This window comes from Pantherophis guttatus, chromosome 1 (genome assembly GCF_059756535.1).
Source record: "Pantherophis guttatus breed Tessera chromosome 1, ASM5975653v1, whole genome shotgun sequence".
NCBI classification, from domain to species: Eukaryota; Metazoa; Chordata; class Lepidosauria; order Squamata; family Colubridae; genus Pantherophis; species Pantherophis guttatus.
The window spans coordinates 39,916,144-39,939,284 of record NC_142063.1 but is presented as its reverse complement, the minus strand read 5'-3'; the positions used below and the strand labels follow the sequence as shown (position 1 = coordinate 39,939,284).

Here is a 23,141-nt window from a genome sequence, read left to right as displayed (position 1 = left end):
CTGGGCATGGGGGGGGCAGGGATTTTTGCTACCAGTTTTCTGAACCACCCACCGCCATCGCTACCAGATCGGGCGATCCGGTCCAAACCGGGAGCATTTCACTCCTGAATGTAGCCAAATCATTATTTCTCCTCAGTTGGAGATGAAGATATAAGTGGAAAGTCAATTTTTCTTCATTTTCTGATCCCAATTTGACTAACATTATTTTGGCTTTGATTTTTTCTTTGTTTTAATTAAAAATGAAATCTATTTTAAAAATTGAAATTTATTTTTTTTAAAGTGTTTCCATTGTGAAGGAATACTGGTCAAATTGGTCAATAGTCAACCAAGTCTGGGTGTGTGTCATGTAAACAAGCTCAAAATATTCTCCTATTGGGAATAAGTATAATTTGGACATTCTGTGTAGTTATCCTAGAATTTAGAAAGAATTCTGGAATTTAGAAAGAATTCCTTGTCATTTACTTGTAAGCGGTTCCCCAACTTCTATTCAGCTTTCATAGTCGCAATTTCATTCAAAAATACATAGCTCAATTATATAGCTATTTTCTTACTTTATGCTAAGCTATTTTTCATAGTTTGCTGAATAAGCCATAATTGGCGGGAGTCACACATGAAAAGCAAGACAGAAATCATAGCTCAGCACAATGAACAAACTTAGATTTTGTGATTTATAAACCAAAGTTTACAATTTGCATTATTGGATTGATCCAATCAATAGTGGTTTATAGTATTTAGAAAACAATGTTCATTTTGCCTAATGCTGTATAAAAGGCCATTGATGCTCCCAGGTATGAATTAAATGTCACAAATAACTGTGCTACAAGTTAATTCAGAAACAAGTCCCATCTCTTTAATTAAGTTTTATATCAGTGCTTAATTACTACTTGATAGTTGCCAGAATACAGTATCTGGCTCTCTTCGAGCTATTCTGCAATTCAGGAAGAAGCTGAGGCAGCAAGAAAATAAAGGTTTCTCCACATACAGCAAAGACAGTTCCAAAGTTGTTCCTAGCTTGTTAACCTTCACTCCGATATTGAGCAGTTGCTATGAATTCTGGGGCCAGCGATTTGGAATCGTTCCTTCATCTTTGTCAAGATCTCTCAAGGAACACTGCATAAAGATTAGTTCTGTGCTTGGATCTCACATCTGTCCCAACCATAGTGATGCAATTACATTTTTCAGAATCCATTAAGGGTTAACCTTTGCTTTACCCTTTTCAGCATAAGCCTATATGAACTTAACAAACTTATTGTGAGATGTGAATTTGGCTGAAGTTAAAGCTAAGCAGAGGTGGGTTTCAGCAGGTTCTGACTAGTTCTGGAGAACCGGTAGCAGAGATTTTGAGTAGTTTGGAGAACCCCTAGTAAAAATTCTGACTGGCCCCGCCCCCATCTATTCTCTGCCTCCCAAGTCCCAGCTGATTGGGAGGAAATGGGGATTTTGCAGTAACCTTCCCCTGGATTGGGGTGAGAGTGGAGATTTTATAGTGTCCTTCCCCTGCCACGCCCACCAAGCCACACCCACAGAACCGGTAGTAAAAAATTTTGAATCCCACCACTGAAGCTAAGGTTAGAGCTGCCTGATCTACAGGGTGTAAGCGTTTCTTCTTCGACCCAGAGAAAAGTCCAGAATAGAAAAAGAAACAATCGCGGCATAAGTTGAAACCTAAGCGATTCCCACACTCCTATAATTAAAATGCAGACTGAAAAGCTAGCAGACTAAGCATTCATCTTTTCTTCTTATGTACACTGAGAGCGTATGCACCAAGACAAATTCCTTGTGTGTCCAATCACACTTAGCCAATTAAAAATTTTTATTCTATTTTGTGATCTTTCCGTTTAGCATGGTCTTTTCTTATTGGCATCGGAATCAAATAATGCCGCGGGAGAGAATTGATTTTAGGATTTTACAAATCCTAACTGCGATTCGCGTGTCTTCGGGTGACTCACTCGCCAAGGACTCGATGGAACTTCGCCGCAGAGAAAAGCCGCTTTTCCGAGCCGCATAACTCCCGACTACACTTCCCAGGATCCTCCGGGGCGGCGCTGTCGCGAGGAAGGCGTAGTTAAAAGAACGGCGTCGTGGACGAGGCGGGGCTCAGTGCGAAGTTTCAGAACTCCGCTGCAGGGAGGCTCGGGAGTGCTTCGAAGTACGCTCCGTCCCCCCCGACAGCCGAGAAGCCCATCATCAGCCATGTCGGATTCGGGCGGCGGCGGCGAGGACGGCGGCGGCCTGGAAGCGGCCGGCTCGGCGGTGCAAAATGTGGCGGACGTGTCTGTGCTGCAGAAGCACCTGCGCAAGCTGGTGCCGCTCCTGCTGGAAGACGGCGGGGAGGCCCCGGCCGCCCTCGAAGCGGCGCTGGAGGAGAAAGGCGCCGTGGAACAGATGCGGAAGTTCCTCTCGGACCCGCAAGTCCACGCAGTGCTGGTGGAGCGCTCCACCCTCAAGGGTGAGTCACCCGCCGCGGGACGCCCCGGGGTGGCGTTGAGAGGGGCTGCCGAAGGGGAATTGGCGGGGAGCGGAGGAAAAGAGCGACGGGATGGGGAAGAGAGCCGGTCTCGCCCAGCGGTTAAGCCCGCAGCTGCGCGGGGTTGGAAAAGGATGGAGAGGGTGTGGCCGCAAGCAGACAGGCGGCGGCTGTCAAAATGGCGGCCCGGCTTGTTTGCTCCTTTGTCTGCAGGCGGCGGCAGGGGAGCTGCCTCCGCCCGGAGGACTCGATGTCAGCAGCCCCTTCCCTTGAGGAGGGTCCCCGCGTCGCCTTGCTCCCCCTGCAGTAGTGGCCGTCCGGCTTTTTGCAGCCCTCATCCGTTAGCTCTAGAAGAAGCCCGACGTCGCCCTGGCCCGAAAGTGTTGTCTCTCTCTCTGCCTCTCTCCCAACTCCCACCCCGGCCTTGAAAGGATGTGTGTGTCCTTCGTTATATGGCTTTTGTCCCGCTTCGTTCTGGCGAATGCTGGCGGTAATTAAATATTTGCCAGGGCCTTAAAAGGATGGAGCCCCAGCTGACATAATAAAACACGGCTGGCCGAATCGGCCATGTTTGTTTTTATCAATACTGTAAATTATAGAGCCTTGGTAGCACAGTGGTCTAAAGCACCCTGTTATTAACACAGCTGCCTGCAATTACTGCAGGTTCGAATCTTACCAGGCTCAAGGTTGACTCAGCCTTCCATCCTTTCTAAGGTAGGTTAAATGAGGACCCAGTTTGTGGGGGCAATAAGCTGACTTTGTATGAATATACAAAAGAATGAAGGCTATTGCTTAACGCATTGTAAGCCGCCCTGAGTACCCGGAGAAGGGCGGCATATAAATCAATTTTTTTAAAAAAATCAGTATTTCGTTTTTGGAAGCTGATTTACCCGCCAGATTATTTTCACCTCCCAGCGTGGAAGTATTTGCTCTGAATGGTACTAACCTTTTGCTCACAATCCATGGCTGCTTCTATGACTCCTTGTATTGCTTCATACATTGAAGCAGGTTGTTTTCCCTGTAAATTTGGGGCATAGCCATCTGGGAGAGTTCCTTTGATCCGCCAAAGCCTGGGAAGAAGAGATCTGCCCCATCGCTTACTATCACTTTTAGGTGTGTCGAAGGATTCTGCCTTCCTTGAAGGCGGAATGAATGTAACAGTTTGATCAGTGTATGGGTACCGGTAATTAAGATGCAAGAGAAAATTGAAAGTGGACAATGGTACCTATTTTGGAATGAATTTTTAATAAACCACTCAGGATTATACTGCACTCTGGCCTTACAGTGAGAATAGTGTCATCAGATAGCTAGGAAACCAAATAATCTGATTTGCTTTGTCAATCTAGAACAGTGTTTCTCAACCTTGGTAGCTTGAAGATGGGTGGACTTCAACTCCCAGAATCCCCCAGCCAGCAGCGCTGGCTGGGGGATTCCGGGAGTTGAAGTCCACCCATCTTCAAGCTTCCAAGGTTGAGAAACACTGATCTAGAATCAGTCATTGACCCTTTCCACCTTAACGCTGCTTTAACTGATGAGTTGAAATATCTGTATTTTGCACAATAACCTCCGTTACATATTGTTTGTGTGCATTTTCATTGTAAAATATTTAACTATAAGATTAAGAAATGTTTGGGGAAACATACTAATATTATGCATTTCCTAATAAATACAAAAAGGTTCTCAAGATGGAACACCAATAAGGCCCCCATAACATTATTGCAGTTGCATATGCGCAGCAGTTTAAACATATATATTTCCATGGCTTACAGATAAGTGTCTTGCGATTAAAAGTATATTACTATAGCATAAAGGCAAACTTTCTGTAAGTAAAATTCAGTTTCTTTGTCCAAACATTTATTGGTTTTATAAAAGGTTAGAAATGAATATAAATCTAAAATCACACATTATGAAAGGCTTGGTTGAAGAGGGGAATTTTAACCTTTCTAAAAATGAAAATATTAATGGCCAAATACAATTACTAATTGATTAAATTTGATAACTTGGGGATGATAAGGAAGAATACAATCCAAATATCTGCAATTTCTTTAGGCAGGTTTAGAAGTTATTCAGGAAACTTCTAAAAGGAGACAGTTCCTTTGTAAAATCAGAAGTAATCATTTGCAGTATTTAAAATATAGATAGGTATTATTGAAATTTCAGAAAGTAGTTTAGAATGTTTTTGCTTTATATAAAAATACTAATTACTCCAATACAGTAAACACATGCTTTCTTCTAAATGTTCTTTGTGGTTGAAGAATTGTACAACTGTTTGTAAGCATTCTCTATTCAATTCCATGCACTGTTAATATGGTCTTTTACGAATAAAATAATTTTGATAAAGTTATTATTGACTTTGTAACTAGATTTACGGATTTTGTTGGAACTATCTTGTGCACTACATTTTAAATCATGGTAATAATACAATTTATTAAATCACCCTTCTTATTGCCAAATGAACCTGTAATGAAAAGTAAGGAATTTTTAGCTTTCAGTCTTTCTGATAATCTAGGAAGAGCCTTTTTTTTAATGTGTTGTGCAGTAATTGCTAATATCACTTAAATGAGATCAACTAATATTAAATGATAATCAAAATAGTGCATTTGAATGCATTTTAATTCTGTTCATTACATCACTGACAAATGGCTATATCAAAAGTCTAGACTGTGTTTTTGTTGTAATTTAATAGATCCTTTGAAAATGCTGCAGAATGAGTTAAGAATCATATCATGCAAAGCTCTTAAGCTTATCAGGCAAATCTAAATTGTATGTCCCAAATTACTGACTTGAGATATAATACAATTTTGTAAAGTTTAAGCTGCAAGTTCTGGTATTATATTCACTCAGTATTTTATTTTCAAATGAACAGTCATGGTAGCTAACAAATATTTAAAAGGTACAGTTAAAACCTGAAATATTTTGTCAGTGCTTAGAGAATTAGGCCAGTCATGAAACCCATAGTAGTAATTTTCCTAGTCTGGGAGCAATTATAGGAAAAAAGTCTTCTCTTGTAACCCAGATAGATTCAATTCTGATAAAACATTTTAATTAACATTTAACATTTCTACAAAGATTCATAATAGGACATGGTTTCTCAGATAATCAGGCTTAAACCATTTGGGGTGTTAAAAATTAATGACCACACCTTAAATTATGACCAATAAGCGATTGGTATGCAGTGCAGATACTTCACTACAGTAAAGACTCACGTAATCCTTATTACAATAGTTAAACCAGTTTCTGCATTTTGCAGTTTTCTGAGACTTTTCAGGAGTAATCTGATAATCAAGATGGGATTTTTGGAAAATTAATATTATCTGAATGACACCAAAATTTAATTCTCTTCTTTAATAAATTTTGTTTATTTTATTTCATTAAAAATTAAAACTTGATTTAGAATAAGCTATAAAACAGAAATAATACCAAATTATATTGGAGCACTTTAAAGAACAGTCTGTTTTTAGACACAAAGTATGTTGATTTCTGACAAAAAGTTGTGCAGAACAATGGAGCATCTTTACTCCCTGGAAAGGCATCTTGCAGGATTTTTTTTTCTTTCTAAAACACAAAAGTCTAGTAAACATTACTAAAAAGTATTTTAGCTTTTTAATAAAAGAATAAGAACATTTGTCAATTACGTCAACTGAATATTCCTTTGATACTATGAAAAATGCTGAAAGTTCACTTAATATTTTTTTCCTCCAGAGATTTATTGTTCAAGCTCCTTGCTCTTTTCTTTCTGTTTCCCCATTTGGGTGTGTCTCAGAGAGCACGTCACTGTGCTGCATTGCAGTGGTGTCATTACTACAGCATTGTCAGCTAAGAAATTGATAATCGAGTCCCATTTTCCTTAAGCTATGTTATTTTCCTGTATGTTTATAAAGAATCTTCTAATATTTGAGAGAATTATAACTTCTTTTAAGTGTAAATGTTATTTGTATTGAATCTTGATAATACAGAAGAAAACTCTTTATTTGTAAACTGTAAACTGGCATAGTTCAGATGCAAAAATATTTAGTGAAAAGACAATTTATGTAAAATAGTATAAATAATAACAATAAACAATTCTAACTTTAGAATCTTCATTTCTGGAGCCTTGTCCCCCCTCCCCCCCCCAACTTCCCAATCTCTTTAGCACTTTCCTGGCTTTTACACTTTTCTGAATTTAAGCCAGTACAAAGCAAGAAAAAATAATAGTCTTCAGTTTTGAAGAGATCGTATGACCCCAAGTTTGAGGTTTTAAATTACTGAAACATACTTGCTTTCTGTGTATGAGGTAATGGAAAGTGTTCTTTTATGCAGTGTGTGCTTAATGATCTCTTTTTAAAAATCACATGACTTCTTGTATTTTTTAGCTTTCTAATGTTTCCCTTTGTTCATTTTTTTTTATTTTTCATATATCAAAATAAAAATGTATTAGTAGAGAAACTGATGGTAGTAAGGTTTCTTAATTCTTTGCAGAGGATGTTGGTGATGAAGGAGAGGAAGAAAAAGAATTTATTTCTTATGGAATAAGCACTGATATTCATTATGGTATAAAATCAAACAGGTCAGTCAAGATACGTCCTGTAAATATGCTGGTCAATATGAAGTCTGTGCCTTTAAATATGTCTAACATACATGCCTACCTGAAAATGACAGATCAGTATTCGGTGCAGATCATAAACAAAATGGAATTAAATTAAAAAGACAGAATTTCTGTTAGTCAATTAGAAGACAAATTAAAAAGCAGGATTATTCTACTCCTCTCCCCTTTGAAGAGTGAACTTTACAGGTTGGTTGTACTCTCATTATTTAGCCTTAAATTTAGATTTCTCGTGCCAGTATTGTAGTTAGATGATTCACCAATACCAATGAAGCATATCTCACTTTCTGACACAAAAACGTTAAAAGTGCCAATCATGACATATGTCATATGAGTAATGATCTTAATTTCCTATAAGGTCTGAATTGAAAAGAGACCTGGATAAGCATCCTGTAATCAGAGACTACATTTATTTGGCTTTTTTTTTTTTTTTTTTGTCCAAGGCTGTAAAGAATTATATAGGAATTATATAATTATATAGAAAAAATAGGGTCAGGATGCTCAATCCCCTCCTTTTATAATGGGAGTCAATTACTTAGTAAAACTGTTAAGCACATCAAAGGCTTACATAATTATTTAAGGGTTTTATTTTTCTCAAAAATTGAAAATTCTAATAATTTGATGCTGAATTGTGCTATTATCATTTTAGGTTGCAGCACATGATGGTTTGGCAATTCACATTGGGAAAGCTTTCTTGTCTGATCCTGGTTTAAATGCTCTTTTAATAGTTTAATTTTTGTGGTCAGACTACCAGAAAATTCTATGGTTCTAGGCTAGATGGGAAGTCAAAACTTCCCCAGAAGAAGGCAGTGTCAAACCATTTCTATATTATGGCCAAGAAAACTGCATGAACCTGTTCATGGAAGTCAGTAGGATTGAGCATGGATTCAAGGATAATTTACTTCTCAACAGACAAATTGCTGTTATTAGACATGGGGCCTTTCAAGTAATTTGGTAGGATTTTATTGTTTCAGTTTTGTTGAATGCCACCCAATCACTTGCTTGTGAGCTGAGCAGCCATATAAATTAGATGATGATTGATTGACTGACTCAGACAATATAAAATAGGTTCTGTGATATTACAAAAGTATTTAACCAATTTTTAGGTTTTGATATCTTTATTTAGTATTGTTATTAGCTAGTTGAGTACATGTTTGAAATGGAAATAAGATACAAACTTAACAAAAAATAAAACTGCCTAGAACTTGAATGTCTTCAAGTTAAACTGAGTAAATGCTCACTAATTTTTTTTTTTTTTTTTGTAATCTATAGTTTGGCTTTCATTAAGCGGACACCAGTAATTGATGCAGACAAGCCTGTGTCATCCCAGCTCAGAGTTCTCACTCTCAGCGAAGATTCTCCCTATGAAACTTTGCATTCCTTCATTAGCAATGCTGTTGCTCCGTTCTTTAAATCTTACATCAGAGAATCTGGCAAGGCAGACAGGTAACTACTCTAGTTGGTACAATTTGTATTTCTGATATGGATGAGTGAATTAAAAAAGAAGAAATATGAGAAGATATGTGGAAAATTATTGATAGTCAAGATCCTAACTGTTAGAAGACATTTTAAGAGGTGGTGGTTTGTTGTTGTTGTTGTTGTTGTTGTTTTTGAAAGATTAAAGTTTTCAAACTGCATTTGATGCTGCTCCCATGGCTCCTTATAGGAAAGAGGCAACTTTCTCAAGTGTGTGATTCCCTGTGAAAACGTCGTAACAGCGGTTAATTGTGTGGCACATCTCATTCTTTTATCAAGTTTATTTTAAATTGTAGTAATATCTTACCTATGTTAGTGTTGGTGGGCAACATATTCTGGATTCAGTGGTGAAATCTGAACCAGTTTGCTATTGATTTGCTGGTTGCTCATGCGCGCCAAAAGGAGACTTGGGAAGGTAAGTAGAACAGTGCGGGAGGGGGGATCAGCTGTTCCGCACAATTTAGCTTCGCTAGAAAGCAGGATTTCCTGCTTTCTAGCAAAGCTAAACCACGCGGCACAACTGATCCCTTCCCCTTCACTGTTCTACTTACCTTCCCAAGCCACCTTTTGGTGCGTGCTGCCCGCGCGTGCATGCGCAGTACACACCAAAAGGAGGCTTGGGAAGGTAAGTAGAACAGCGAGAAAGGAGGATCAGCTGTGCTGTATGATTTAGCTTTGCTAGAAAGCAGGATTTCCTGCTTTCTAGCAAAGCTAAACCACGCGGCACAACTGATTGTCAGAAATACCGGTTCGACTGAACCGGTAGCTTTTTTTTTACTACCAGTTCACCCGAACCAATAGTTTTTATCACTACCGGTTTGCCTGAACTGGAGCGAACCAGTAGCATTTCACCCCTGTCTGGATTGCATGCATATGTATTGTAAATGTCTTAATTATATATGTAGATTTTTATTTAGCCTGTTTTTGTATTTCTCCTAAGGGATGGGGATAAAATGGCTCCCTCAGTTGAGAAAAAAATTGCAGAACTTGAAATGGGACTTCTGCATTTGCAGCAGAATATTGAAATACCAGAGATTAGTTTACCAATTCATCCAATTATCACTAATGTTGCCAAGCAATGCTATGAACGTGGAGAAAAGCCAAAGGTTACAGATTTTGGTGATAAAGTTGAGGACCCAACTTTTCTCAACCAGCTACAATCTGGAGTTAACCGCTGGATTAGAGAGATCCAAAAGGTAAATTGGGAAATGTATTATTATTCTTATACATGCATAAAAATGTGAAAACGCAGTTGCCATTTCTTTAGCTGGTGTTGATCTCCATACTAATCAACTTTTTTTCCCAAGAACCTAGGGTAGCATAATATATTAGTGTAGTTTATATGCAGATCCAAGCAGTGTGGCCTTTTGTAGGTGACAGAAATTTTGTCAAAATGTATAATTTCTAAATGCCATTCAATATATTTATATGTATAATTTCTAAATACCATTCAATATATTCTGTGCCAATGGACAGATCACTATCTATAGTGATCTGCTATAATATTTCAATTTTCAGACCTTGATACTTTGTGATCTTATCCTATTCTTTGTTTTCTATTCTTCTAAATTCTGCTATTGCCACATTAATTCTCCACATTTTCTAGTTTTCATCCACAGTTAAATCTAATGTGTTAGATTTTATCAGTTTGTATTAATATATCCCACAATATTTTAACCTCATTTTTGACTACTTTTTGAATTTTACCAAATTTTTATTACTTGCATACAATAAGTAAGGAAGGTTTTCTGGTATAATTGATTTTCTGTAGATAAGTTGGTGTTCACAAGTTCATATTGTTCTGTTCACTGTTGATATATATTAAAGCGACTGAAGCAGAATAAGGAAAACAAACACTATACACATCACACAAAATTATGGCTTAATTCATTAAATATGCTTTCTTCATTTTGTTTTTCTAGGTGACCAAATTAGATAGAGATCCTGCATCAGGTACCGCTTTGCAAGAAATCAGCTTCTGGCTAAATTTGGAACGTGCTCTTTACCGTATTCAGGAGAAGCGTGAAAGCCCTGAAGTTCTATTAACATTAGATATTTTGAAACATGGCAAACGTTTTCATGCTACTGTTAGCTTTGATACAGACACAGGTAAGAGCTATCCAGAAACAGAATTTAGCAGAAGTATTTTTTTTTACTGCTTACACTTAAAAAAGCAAATCCATATTCTTTTTTTGACACCCAGGTCTGAAACAGGCATTGGAGACAGTTAATGATTATAATCCATTAATGAAAGACTTCCCTCTAAATGATTTGTTGTCTGCAACTGAACTGGATAAAATACGACATGCATTGGTGGCAATATTCACTCATCTGAGAAAAATCAGAAATACAAAATATCCTATTCAAAGAGCTCTGCGCTTAGTGGAAGCCATTTCAAGAGACTTAAGTTCCCAGTTACTCAAAGTATTGGGGACACGAAAACTGATGCATGTTGCCTATGAAGAATTTGAGAAGGTAAGTCTTGCTTACATAAACGTATGATGAGGGAACAGGCCAAACATTGGGACAGAATATTAGCTTCAGCTCAGAAGACACACAGCTTATTTCCTACTGCACAAAAACCGTAGCATTGAAGCGAATTACTCATATTGACTGTGTGGTGATTCTGCATAACTATTTTAAAGATAGCTTTCTCACAGATTTCAATTTACAACATTCTGAAATTTTGGAGACATAATCAAACGGCCCTGAAATAGTATTTGTTCCATAATGGCTGATTACTAGTTATGTCTCTCTGTAAATCAAGAAGATGGATTTTAAGTAAACTATGTAGTGCATAATAAACTAAACAAAAAAATTAATATATTAATATATATAATTAGGATATATTAATTTCCTTTATTCAATACTATTTCAGGTCATGGTTGCATGCTTTGAAGTCTTCCAATCTTGGGATGATGAATATGAGAAATTGCAGGTCCTACTAAGAGACATTGTGAAAAGAAAGCGAGAAGAGAATCTGAAGATGGTATGGCGTATCAATCCTGCCCACAGAAAGCTGCAGGCTCGACTTGATCAAATGAGGAAGTTTCGGAGACAGCATGAACAGCTAAGAGCAGTCATTGTCAGAGTCCTACGGCCTCAGGTAATACATATTGCCATTTTTGTTAAAATATTGATAGGTTTTTCAAACCTTAAGCATGCATTTAATCTTGCAGGTGTTTGTTTCATAGGCTTCTGTGAAGACTCTTTTTAATTGAAAAGGGTATTATAAACCAGCTTCCCAAAAAATTGTTTGAATGGTGAAAAAACCTCTCCCACAATTGGCAAGTGGGGATAAATATTGCAAAAACATAGTAAAATAGATGGTGAAAACTCATAGCAAGCATGCTGGCATCTTGAATTTAAATGAATAGGTCATGGGTATTTTTTAGAAACCTTGTTGAATATTAAGACCCATTTTTTATTTGAGTATTAAAAGCCTACTTTTCTGAATACTGAATATCCTATTAACTGCTATGACTTTAAATAGGTTACCGCTGTGGCCCAGCAAAATCAGGGAGATGTGCCTGAGCCTCAAGATATGAAAGTAGCAGAAGTGTTGTTCGATGCCGCTGATGCTAATGCAATTGAGGAAGTAAATCTTGCTTATGAGAATGTGAAAGAAGTAGATGGCTTGGATGTTTCCAAAGAAGGTACAGAAGCCTGGGAAGCTGCAATGAAGCGATATGATGAAAGAATTGATAGAGTTGAAACCCGCATTACTGCTCGCCTCAGGGATCAGCTTGGCACAGCCAAGAATGCCAATGAAATGTTCAGAATCTTCTCCAGATTTAATGCTCTATTTGTTCGGCCACATATTAGAGGTGCCATCCGTGAATACCAAACACAGTTAATCCAACGTGTGAAAGACGACATAGAATCACTTCATGACAAATTCAAAGTTCAGTATCCTCAAAGTCAAGCTTGCAAAATGAGTCATGTTCGAGATTTGCCTCCTGTCGCAGGGTCTATAATCTGGGCTAAACAGATTGACAGGCAACTTACAGCTTACATGAAGCGTGTTGAAGATGTTCTTGGGAAGGGATGGGAGAACCATGTAGAAGGACAGAAGCTAAAGCAAGATGGAGACAGCTTCCGTATGAAACTCAACACTCAAGAAATATTTGATGATTGGGCTCGGAAGGTTCAGCAGCGAAACCTTGGTGTCTCTGGTCGCATTTTTACCATTGAGAGCACTCGTGTGAGAGGCAGAACAGGAAATGTCCTCAAGCTAAAAGTTAACTTCCTCCCAGAAATAATTACACTATCCAAAGAAGTCCGTAACCTCAAGTGGCTTGGATTTCGGGTTCCTCTTGCAATAGTCAACAAAGCTCACCAAGCCAATCAGCTCTATCCTTTCGCTATCTCTTTGATTGAGAGTGTTCGTACATACGAACGTACTTGTGAAAAAGTAGAAGAACGAAATACCATTTCTCTCTTGGTTGCGGGTCTTAAAAGGGAAGTGCAGGCTTTGATTGCAGAGGGCATTGCACTGGTGTGGGAATCTTACAAACTTGATCCTTACGTTCAGCGATTGGCAGAGACGGTCTTCAACTTCCAGGAAAAGGTTAGTTTATTTTCATACTATTTTCAAGCCTGGGGTTTTAAATGGATGAGTGATCCAGTAATGTTTCAACGAGAGCAAAATATAAGATTGGGAGCAGGAAATAATCTTTTAAAAAACCTCATTACATCTTCTGTTTCTGAAGGCATTTCTCTAGAGACCAAAGTAATAGACATATCAATTCCTAAATATACTAAAAAGGTGACTATACTAGGTGATTTAGCTGATACAATTTATGCTACCTTTTTTCCCCTTCCTAGTATTTTCCTGCAAGTGCAGGATCCACTTTTTGGATTAACCAAGTGTTGTCACAGAAGTCTGGTGTCATGGGCTGGGAGAGATCCAAAATCATCCAGCCGACTTTCATGCCTAAGGCGGGATTAGAATCACAGTCTCCTGGTTTCTACCCTGGTGCCTTAACCACTAGATCAAACTAGCTCTGTAAATTATGATGATGATGGTATCCATTCAGTCAACTCTTGGCAATTCTATTGGCCAGATCTCTGCACACCTTCTGATCTTGCACTGTGTCTTTGAGTTTTTCTATACTCTAGCTGGCGTCAGCTTGGATCGTGTCCGGCCACCATGTTCTTTGACAGCCTGGTTTCCTTTTACCACTTACTCTTCCAAACATAATTGCTTTGTCCAATGACTATAAAATTGTTACGTAATTACATTTACAAAGTTTGGGGGAGAAAGATTGTTAAGTACTAAAGGCTTATTTTCTATCTTCTAGGTGGATGACTTGCTTATCATTGAAGAGAAAATAGACCTGGAAGTCAGATCCTTGGAAACATGCATGTATGATCACAAAACATTCTCTGAAATTTTAAACAGAGTTCAGAAGGCTGTGGATGATCTGAATCTTCATTCATATTCCAATTTGCCAATTTGGGTGAATAAGTTAGATATGGAGGTAAGCTTCACTGGCTGTATTTCTTCCTAAACTCTCTGAGTTATATCTTGGGGAAAAACATGAATAGGTGATTGAATCCATAGTTCTCTTTATTTCTATTCTAAATTCCAAGTTGATACACTTACCTGAAAATAGCCCACACTGTAACTTAGTAAAGCATATCTGCAAACATACATAATAGTACAATGTTACTTATGCTTAAATCTTTTTAAAATTCAATCTATTTGCTTATGATTGATAATACTATTTTTATTAGTTTTTCTGTTCAGATGATAACATGCATAAATGGATATTGAAGAGTGACTAAATGTTCTATGAGCTAAAAGGCAATAAGAATTGAACAAACAGCCAGTTCTAGAAATATGTTTTTCCTTGGTTATTAAGTAGAAGCTAAAACTATTAAGCTACGTGATCCAATATAGCAGTGGCAAGGGTATATTTTGTGGGTGGTGAATGGAGGTTCCTAAAATTCTTTCAATTTTACTTAGGCACCTTTTCTAAACTGTTCAGACTTATTCAAATCATATTAAGGGTAAAATTTTAAAACTTTCAAATTTTATTCAATAACCCACAAATAATGTTTGGAAATATTATTCTTAACCACATTTTACTTTAAAATTTAAAGGGATTTTCTGTTCTCCAAATTTTTCAGTGGCACAGTTTTCATATAATATTCAGTCATATTGATACTTGTTTTATGTTAAGATAAATGCAAGTAGAAAAATAGGGACCACCTTTGGTGGGAAAGTAACAGCGTTTTGTGCACCTTTGGCATTTAGTCATGCCGGCCACATGACCACGGAGACATCTTCGGACAGCGCTGGTTCTTTGGCTTTGAAACAGAGATGAGCACCGCCCCCTAGAGCGAGAACGACTAGCACATATGTCCGAAGGGAACCTTTACCTTTACCTAGTCCCACTTAATGGCCACAATTGAAACTGGCTATTTGGTCAATAAGCAACAGTCGTTAAGTGAGGCTTCATGCCACTACATAGACTTATAACCTCACTTCAGCTGCAGTTGTTGAGCGAGACACTATGTGACTATGAATTGCAGTTTTACTGTCAGCTTCTCCATTCACTTTGCTTCTTGAATCCGGCTATGTGTGAAGCGCACAAATGACAATCACATGACTGTGGGACACTGCAACTGTTATAAACATCTACTGGTTGCATAGCGCCCAAATCTTGATCACACGACCATGGGGATGCTGCAGTGGTTGTAAATGTGAGGACTGGCTATAGAATTACTTTTTCTGTACCATCATAACTTCTAACAGTTGCTAAAAATGGCAGTCACAGACCTAAGTCATTATGACTCCGTGTATTATGTGAACTGTGTCTAACTAGCCCTTCTGTTGCACATTCTGTAGCCCTTCAATGGAACCAAACAATGCAATGCAAACAAATTTCATTTAAAATATGAATAAAAATAAGCACTGTTGTCAAGTGATACAATTGTTGAACATATTTGCATCCTAGATTGAGAGAATACTAGGAGTTCGTCTGCAAGCTGGGTTGAGAGCATGGACACAAGTACTTCTTGGTCAAGCTGATGACAAAGCCGAAGTAGATATGGATACAGATGCTCCACAAGTCAGTCATAAACCAGGTGGAGAGCCCAAAATCAAAGTAAGTGAAGTTTTCATTTTTAACTATATCTGTGCAGTTTGAATACTATTAGTATCTGTTTATCTGTTGAAGAACCCCAGTAGTAATTCAGTTGAAGTTTATTCATATTTGCACAAATGCAGTAAATATAATTTTTCAGAGAAGCTATCTTCCAGAGTTCTACTAGAAAATTTCTAGCTTCTGTTACCATATTTAAAGTTTGGGGATAAAAGAAAAGTGAGATGCCTGTGTTCTACTACCCTGTATCCCCTAAAGTAAGACATCCCCTGATAATAAGCTCAATCGTTCTTTTGAGTGCATGCACTAAAATAAGCCCCCCCTCCCCCCACTGAAAATAAGCCGGTATTACTAGTCAATAGCTAAAAATTTTAATACTTTCCTTAAACATTCAATCTGGTTTCCAGCATGTGGATTATGTTAATTTCTTTTCATGTACCTCACATTTATTCACTTGTTGTGTTTATCTCACTGAACTTGCTTCAAACAAATGGAGATACAGTTTGAAGTAACATGATCTATCACATTGTAACCTATTCTCCAACTATAACATTGGAAGGTTTTTAAAATGAATATTATGCCTTTTATCTAGTATAGCAAAACTGAACATGGCTTTATACTTTTACAGAATGTTGTACATGAACTACGAATAACCAATCAGGTGATCTATTTGAATCCACCAATTGAAGACTGCAGATACAAACTCTTCCAAGAATTGTTTGCTTGGAAGACAATAATACTCTCACTTCCTAGAATCCAAAGTCAGAGATACCAGGTAAAACATACAGACATGTGCACACACATACATTTGACTCAAAGAATTCTTGAGGCATTCAAGAATTTTGGTGAAATTGCTAATTGTTTTAATTTTTAAAAAAATTGTTCTGTATTTAATTCTGGATTTGATTAGGTTGGTGTGCACTATGAGTTATCAGAAGAAGAAAAGTTTTATCGTAATGCTTTGACACGGATGCCAGATGGTCCTTCAGCTCTGGAGGAAGCTTATTCTGCTGTCAAGGGGATTGTAACAGAGGTGGAGCAATATGTTAAGGTAGGATTATAGTTCGTTTCTTGGGGGTTCATTTTGAGATAATGTATCAGTATTCTGTGTGGTTGATGTTATGATTGATTATTGATGAATGTTCTGCCTTTATGCTCTTACCATGTACATTAATTTTATAGATTGAAGAATTTGTATTTTGTTTTTGGAAGGACTTAAAATTCATAAAAGTAGTTTTCAATTTGTTCAGAAGTGATGACTTCCCTCTTAAAATTGCTTAAGTTTTCTTTCTGTGTGTGCTTGGTTTATAGGTTTGGCTGCAGTACCAGTGTTTATGGGACATGCAAGCTGAAAATATCTATAACAGACTTGGGGAAGACTTAAACAAGTGGCAAGCACTGTTGGTTCAAATCAGAAAAGCCAGAGGAACCTTTGACAATGCGGAAACTAGGAAGGAATTTGGGCCTGTTATCATAGATTATGGAAAGGTAAACATTTCCAAACATGCTATTGAGTAATATTGTTGGTTTGTTAATTTAGTACCTAATCAGATTGTAAAGCAAATTTTGAAAGTCAAAAACATAGATATTGCTGATTTTTTTAGTTACTTTCCCTTAACATATTCAAAAAGAAACAAAGAGCGAGAATGAATGAGGAAATGCAATATAAATATAAAAATAAGGTTTTGTGATAGAGATAATAGATAGAAAGGTATAGAATAAAAGTATCATTATCTTCATTGTGTAGGTTCAATCCAAAGTGAACTTGAAGTATGATTCTTGGCATAAAGAAGTTCTCAGCAAATTTGGTCAAATGCTCGGCCAAAATATGACAGAATTCCATTCTCAGATTTCCAAGGTAAGAATATTCTATAGTAAATGTGATGGTCATTTATTATATTAAGTTATCCTAAACAAAAACAAAAAGAAGAGGTAAATTAATTAATTTATCCTATGTAATACTATACTTACAGATAAGATAAAAGAGTTTTTTTCCATAGTTTTTATTGATTTGGGAATCATAGGGGGAAAAAACATTAGTAACAGCGGCATCTCCTTTCTGACCTATCAATTTTTAGAGCAGGCTTCACTGTTGTAAGTTATTCTGATGTTTCCTGATATAATTATAAAGCTTTGTGCTTTATTCCATTTCTTGTAGTCACGTCAAGAATTGGAGCAACATTCAGTGGATACAGCTAGCACATCTGATGCTGTCACATTTATCACATATGTGCAGTCACTGAAACGCAAAATCAAGCAGTTTGAGAAACAAGTTGAGGTAAGCTTATTTGGCATATTTTTTTAAAAAAAAAGTTTTGAAAAGATAATCCTGATTATAAATTCTTTGTCAATTTTAGACTTTTAAAAAAACATACATCTTATTTTTCTTTAAGAGAAGATGGATTGTTTATATTTTTAAAACTTTTTAAAAAAACATTCACCTTTTCAACTAATAAAATGATTAAGTTCTTCATATTATAGTAGCAGCTGCTAATTTAAAATTCCAGCTTGGGTATCTTTTGATCTTACTATATATCTTCTTCTTCTTCTTCTTCTTCTTCTTTTTTTTTTTTTTTTGACCATATAGCTATATCGTAATGGCCAACGCTTGCTTGAGAAGCAGAGATTCCAGTTTCCTTCATCCTGGTTGTACATTGACAACATTGAAGGAGAATGGGGTGCTTTCAATGATATTATGCGACGAAAGGATTCTGCCATTCAGCAACAAGTAGCAAACTTGCAGATGAAGATTGTTCAAGAAGATCGAGCTGTAGAAACACGCACAGTGGACTTATTGACAGATTGGGAGAAAACAAAGCCTGTAACGGTAAGTTTCCATTAATTCAACCACTTCTTTTTTATCTTTTAGCTTAAATATGCATTTGGAGATCTATTTATTATTTTCACTCCATATTCATGGCTTTAATATTGTTTTGGGGACTCGGTGGCTAAGAAGCTGAGCTTGTCAATAGAAAGGTCGGCAGTTCAGCGGTTCAAATCCCTAGTGCCGCGTAATGGGGTGAGCTCCCGTTACTTGTCCCAACTTCTGCCAACGTAGCAGTTCGAAAGCACGTACAAAATGCAAGTAGAAAAATAGGGACCATCTTTGGTGGGAAGATAACAGCATTCCATGCACCTTTGGCGTTTAGTCATGCCGGCCACATGACCACGGAGACATCTTCGGACAGCACTGGCTCTTTGGCTTTGAAACGGAGATGAGCATTGCCTCCTAGAGTCGGGAACGACAAACACATATGTGCGAGGGGAACCTTTACCTTTACTAATATTGTTTTGGTGACTCTTCTTGATGATACCATAAACCTATAATTAATTTTGGTGCTCTGGTTGAACACAGTGATTGAAACCATAGACCTAATACAATGTTCTTACTACCTGAGAAGTATACATTGTTTCAAATACACATCTCGTTCCCTGGGTAGAATTCCACAATACTTAATAGTTTCTCACTGTACACCTATACAATCACTAGGGCGGTAGCCTACTGGCTAAAAATGACCCAGATGGATGCCAGCAGACTCCCTAAAATATGTCTAGAGGAACAGCAGATTTCAAATCCTCAAAGGTATTCCTGGCTAACCCGGCTGTCAGAAATATTGAACCGATATGGCGTAGGGTTCCCGTTGTGTGACACACTGAACCAAGTTAAACAACGGATTAAAGATATACATGGGCAAATGGACATGGCAACCCTTTCAACTAATCATTCCCTTAAACTGCTGACAGCAGTTAAAACAACTTTCACTCTGGAAAAGTATTTACATTTAGAAATGCCATCAGTGGAGAGACAGTTATTTGTTAAGTTTAGATTCGAACTTCTAGATACCAACGTTAGATTCGGCCGTTATCGGAAAATCCCGTATGACAAAAGAATATGCATATGTGGGGTAAACGTCGTGGAGGACACGGCGCATATAATATTCGAATGTAGTCTCTATCAAGAAGTAAGAAAACAATATCTGTCCCCAATTATAAATAAATTTCCCCACTGGAATATAAGCCAAAAATTAGCATTTCTGTTGAGGGCTGACTCTCCTTCCCTGGTAAGAGCGATCACTCAATACCTTAAAAGAATGACGGCAATACGAGCCAGTTATATCAAAAAAATTTTTTATTGATTGTAAGGAAGATGAGCTCAGTTAGAGAGGAGCTATCCTATTTGGGTTATCCAGACTTGGCAATTTAGCTATTGAAATTTGATATTGTAAAATTTTAATGTCATCTATCAAATATTTTTAGATTGCTATTTTTGTAACTGTTTTATCTTTTTCCCTTTTTCTTTTCTGTTTTGTTTGAAAAGGCCTTCGGGCTATTCAATAAACTATACTACTTAATAGTATCCTCGGAATACATAAGGTATATCCCAAAATTAGTTAAGGGTGTTTTATAGCAGCTGTAAAGTTAAAATATGATAGAAAGTGCCAGGGTCAAATTATTTAATAGTGACTTCTAAAGTAACATATTTTAAATTTTATATTAAAATTTTGTAACTTCTTTCTTAAGGGCAACCTACGTCCAGAGGAGGCTCTCCAAGCACTTACCATCTATGAAGGAAAATTTGGAAGATTGAAAGATGACCGTGAAAAATGTGCAAAGGCCAAAGAAGCTCTGGAGCTTACTGATACAGGACTTCTCAGTGGCAGTGAAGAACGTGTCCAAGTAAGAAAAATCAGTTTGAACTCCAAGAATTGGAACATGAATGTTTTATAGTTATGAGATTCAAATTAGAAACACATATAAACATATGCCCTGCTATAATTACAGTGGTTCTTCAGAAATCATATTTTATCACTGAATCTATGCCTATTTTAATGTATTCAAATTTTTCACTTTTTCATCACAGGTTGCCTTAGAAGAGCTACAGGACCTTAAAGGGGTCTGGTCTGAACTTTCAAAAGTTTGGGAACAGATCGATCAAATGAAGGAACAACCTTGGGTTTCTGTACAACCCAGAAAGGTATTACTTCAGCTATTCATGTGAATGTAGAACTGGGGGGCAGGGGATGTCATCCATTCTTAAATATATAATATATCCTTTTTTATGTCCCTAACTCTTACAATGTAGAAATTTAAAACTTTTTTTTCAGATGTGTGGGAAAACATTCATTAGAACAAATTGGATAATCTCTTAATGAGAAGCCTAGGAACTTTAGTATGCCTGTTAAGAGTCCACAAGGATAAATCACTGAACTTCAATCACTTTTCTTCTATTATTTAACCATATTAGAAACTAAGAACCTCTGGAAATAACCTATTGATGACTGATACTGCATGTCTCCATACTAGTTTCTTTTAAGTTCATACTTCCATCAGAATTGACTTTTTCAGTATAGCATTATACATATTTAATATGAATATTGATTGGGAAGGGTATTTGAACATTGCACCCATTTTTGGTGTTACATCCTTTGATTAACTTTTACTACATTGTTTATTGCCTATTGTTTTATTTTTAATACTTGCCTTACTACAAACTGTTCTGATTTGGCATATCTATGTCAAAATAATGTTTAAACAAGCCCAGGCTGGGGCCAGGACATTGATGGGGTATGGTTTTGTTTGATGTGTTGATAATATTTTTAGGGGCCTTGGCACAGTTTCTTTTGAATTGAATTGCTTTAATTTGGTTGTATTCACTTATCTTCCCAGAGTTGTATGGGTAGTTGAATGGTTATAGTAATTTGTTAAATGAAATAAAAAAATAAATAAATAGAAATGACACTATGGCCAGAGGGAAAAAAGTGGTTTTTAAAAAATGAAGAGCTGCTTTATGAAATGAAACATTTCAGTGATCTAGATTTTTTAGATAAGTTTTCTTTCATTATTTTACTATTTACATATAGTTTATTACAAGAGCATTATTTTGACATCACCTCTGTTTTATTGGTTTGTATCTTAGATAAGACATCAGCTCCTTTTTTTCAAAAAGATTGGAACTGGATGATTTGAGTTAACTTTAACTAAGGGGGGGAAAGCCAGATGCAATTTTAGAGGCTCTTTGAGCTACAACTTTAGTATACACCTAGCCTTGCAAAGTCCCCTAAGACTCCAGAGTAGATTTGGAAAATTGGTTTGGTATATCTACTTTCTATCAGTTTGACAGTAGTAGATAACAATAATGTAAGTAGGGTTAGAATAAAGCCCAAATAAGACTGAGATATTTTACAGTGAATTAATTGATCATTTATATTTGCAAACCATAATAGGTATACAGCTGGTCAGCATCACAGATAAAGATTCCTTTAATTTAAAATATGTTAATAAATATGTAATGAAGTATGAATTCATAGATTCATAAACTTAAAGATTTGCAATTTTTTCCAAATTGTTCTTGTTTTGACAGCTCCGCCAAAGTTTAGATGGCTTACTAAACCAGCTGAAAAATTTTCCTGCTCGGCTACGTCAGTATGCATCCTATGAATATGTTCAGAGACTTCTGAAGGGTTACATGAAGGTAAGGTTGCTTTTGAAAACTACTTCAATGTAGCTGTAGGTTGATTTTAAAAGAATGATTTTATGCTTTTCTTTTTTCTTCCAGATAAATATGTTGGTAATTGAGCTGAAATCAGAAGCTCTTAAGGATCGTCACTGGAAACAATTGATGAAGAGGCTACATGTCAATTGGGTAGTTTCTGAACTAACTCTGGGGCAGATTTGGGATGTTGACTTGCAGAAGAATGAATTGATTGTGAAGGATGTGCTACTTGTGGCACAAGGAGAGATGGCACTGGAAGAATTCTTGAAACAGGTAGCAATTCATTTTTAATTTTTATACCATTTCATAAATTTTCAATATATATTCTAGTGATTTTAACAAAAATATGAATTAATTGTATTTTGTATCAGGTTTTTGTAAAGACGTTTCATAGTCCTTACTACTCTAAGCTCTAGGTCTCTTCCTTTTGTTTGTTTTGTTTAAAGATACGTGAAGTATGGAATACCTATGAATTGGACTTGGTCAACTATCAAAACAAATGCCGTTTGATTCGTGGTTGGGATGACCTCTTCAACAAGGTCAAGGAGCACATCAACAGTGTATCTGCAATGAAGCTTTCTCCATACTACAAGGTAATGACTAGCTATATTTATTTTATCTTCTCCATATCACAGTATTTCTGAACCGTATATGTTAAACCATGCTTCAATTTATTCTTGAAAAAGTTTACAAGCATAAGCACAATGTGCAAGCATACAAAACTATATATATGATCATTGGAAGACCCCTAATAGCAGTAAAATGTGGCAGCTAGGCTACTCACAGTGAATGACAGACAATTGTTTCCAATCACAGCTCACAGCTTGAATGGTTTTATTGCCCAGCTATCTGAATATCTACTTGTGTCACTAGTCTGCCTGTTTTTTAAGATCTGTAAGAGAAACATCATTTGCAGTGCCTGTTTAATGAAATGTAGCAAAAGTACTGCACATTTTGAAAAACAATTAAATTACTTTGGCCGTTTAACATTCTAATTTTTGGCTTGAAATA

The 23,141-nt window shown here is 36.7% G+C and overlaps 1 protein-coding gene across 1 annotated transcript in view; it reads left to right on the top strand.

The window, feature by feature from the left end:
- Positions 1-2,070: 2,070 nt before the first annotated feature.
- DYNC1H1 (dynein cytoplasmic 1 heavy chain 1) overlaps positions 2,071-23,141 on the top strand; it is a 62,919-nt gene continuing 41,848 nt past the window's right edge. Inside the window, exons 1-21 of the mRNA XM_034418488.2 lie at positions 2,071-2,449; positions 6,926-7,013; positions 8,322-8,495; positions 9,466-9,721; positions 10,448-10,634; positions 10,729-11,000; positions 11,404-11,631; positions 12,019-13,095; positions 13,829-14,008; positions 15,491-15,640; positions 16,266-16,412; positions 16,548-16,688; positions 16,949-17,125; positions 17,385-17,495; positions 17,796-17,915; positions 18,225-18,464; positions 20,159-20,314; positions 20,499-20,612; positions 21,999-22,109; positions 22,194-22,403; positions 22,577-22,723. Of these exons, the coding sequence (XP_034274379.2) occupies positions 2,194-2,449; positions 6,926-7,013; positions 8,322-8,495; positions 9,466-9,721; positions 10,448-10,634; positions 10,729-11,000; positions 11,404-11,631; positions 12,019-13,095; positions 13,829-14,008; positions 15,491-15,640; positions 16,266-16,412; positions 16,548-16,688; positions 16,949-17,125; positions 17,385-17,495; positions 17,796-17,915; positions 18,225-18,464; positions 20,159-20,314; positions 20,499-20,612; positions 21,999-22,109; positions 22,194-22,403; positions 22,577-22,723 (4,542 nt within the window). The 5' untranslated portion in view covers positions 2,071-2,193. The remainder of the gene's footprint in view (positions 2,450-6,925; positions 7,014-8,321; positions 8,496-9,465; positions 9,722-10,447; positions 10,635-10,728; positions 11,001-11,403; positions 11,632-12,018; positions 13,096-13,828; positions 14,009-15,490; positions 15,641-16,265; positions 16,413-16,547; positions 16,689-16,948; positions 17,126-17,384; positions 17,496-17,795; positions 17,916-18,224; positions 18,465-20,158; positions 20,315-20,498; positions 20,613-21,998; positions 22,110-22,193; positions 22,404-22,576; positions 22,724-23,141) is intronic.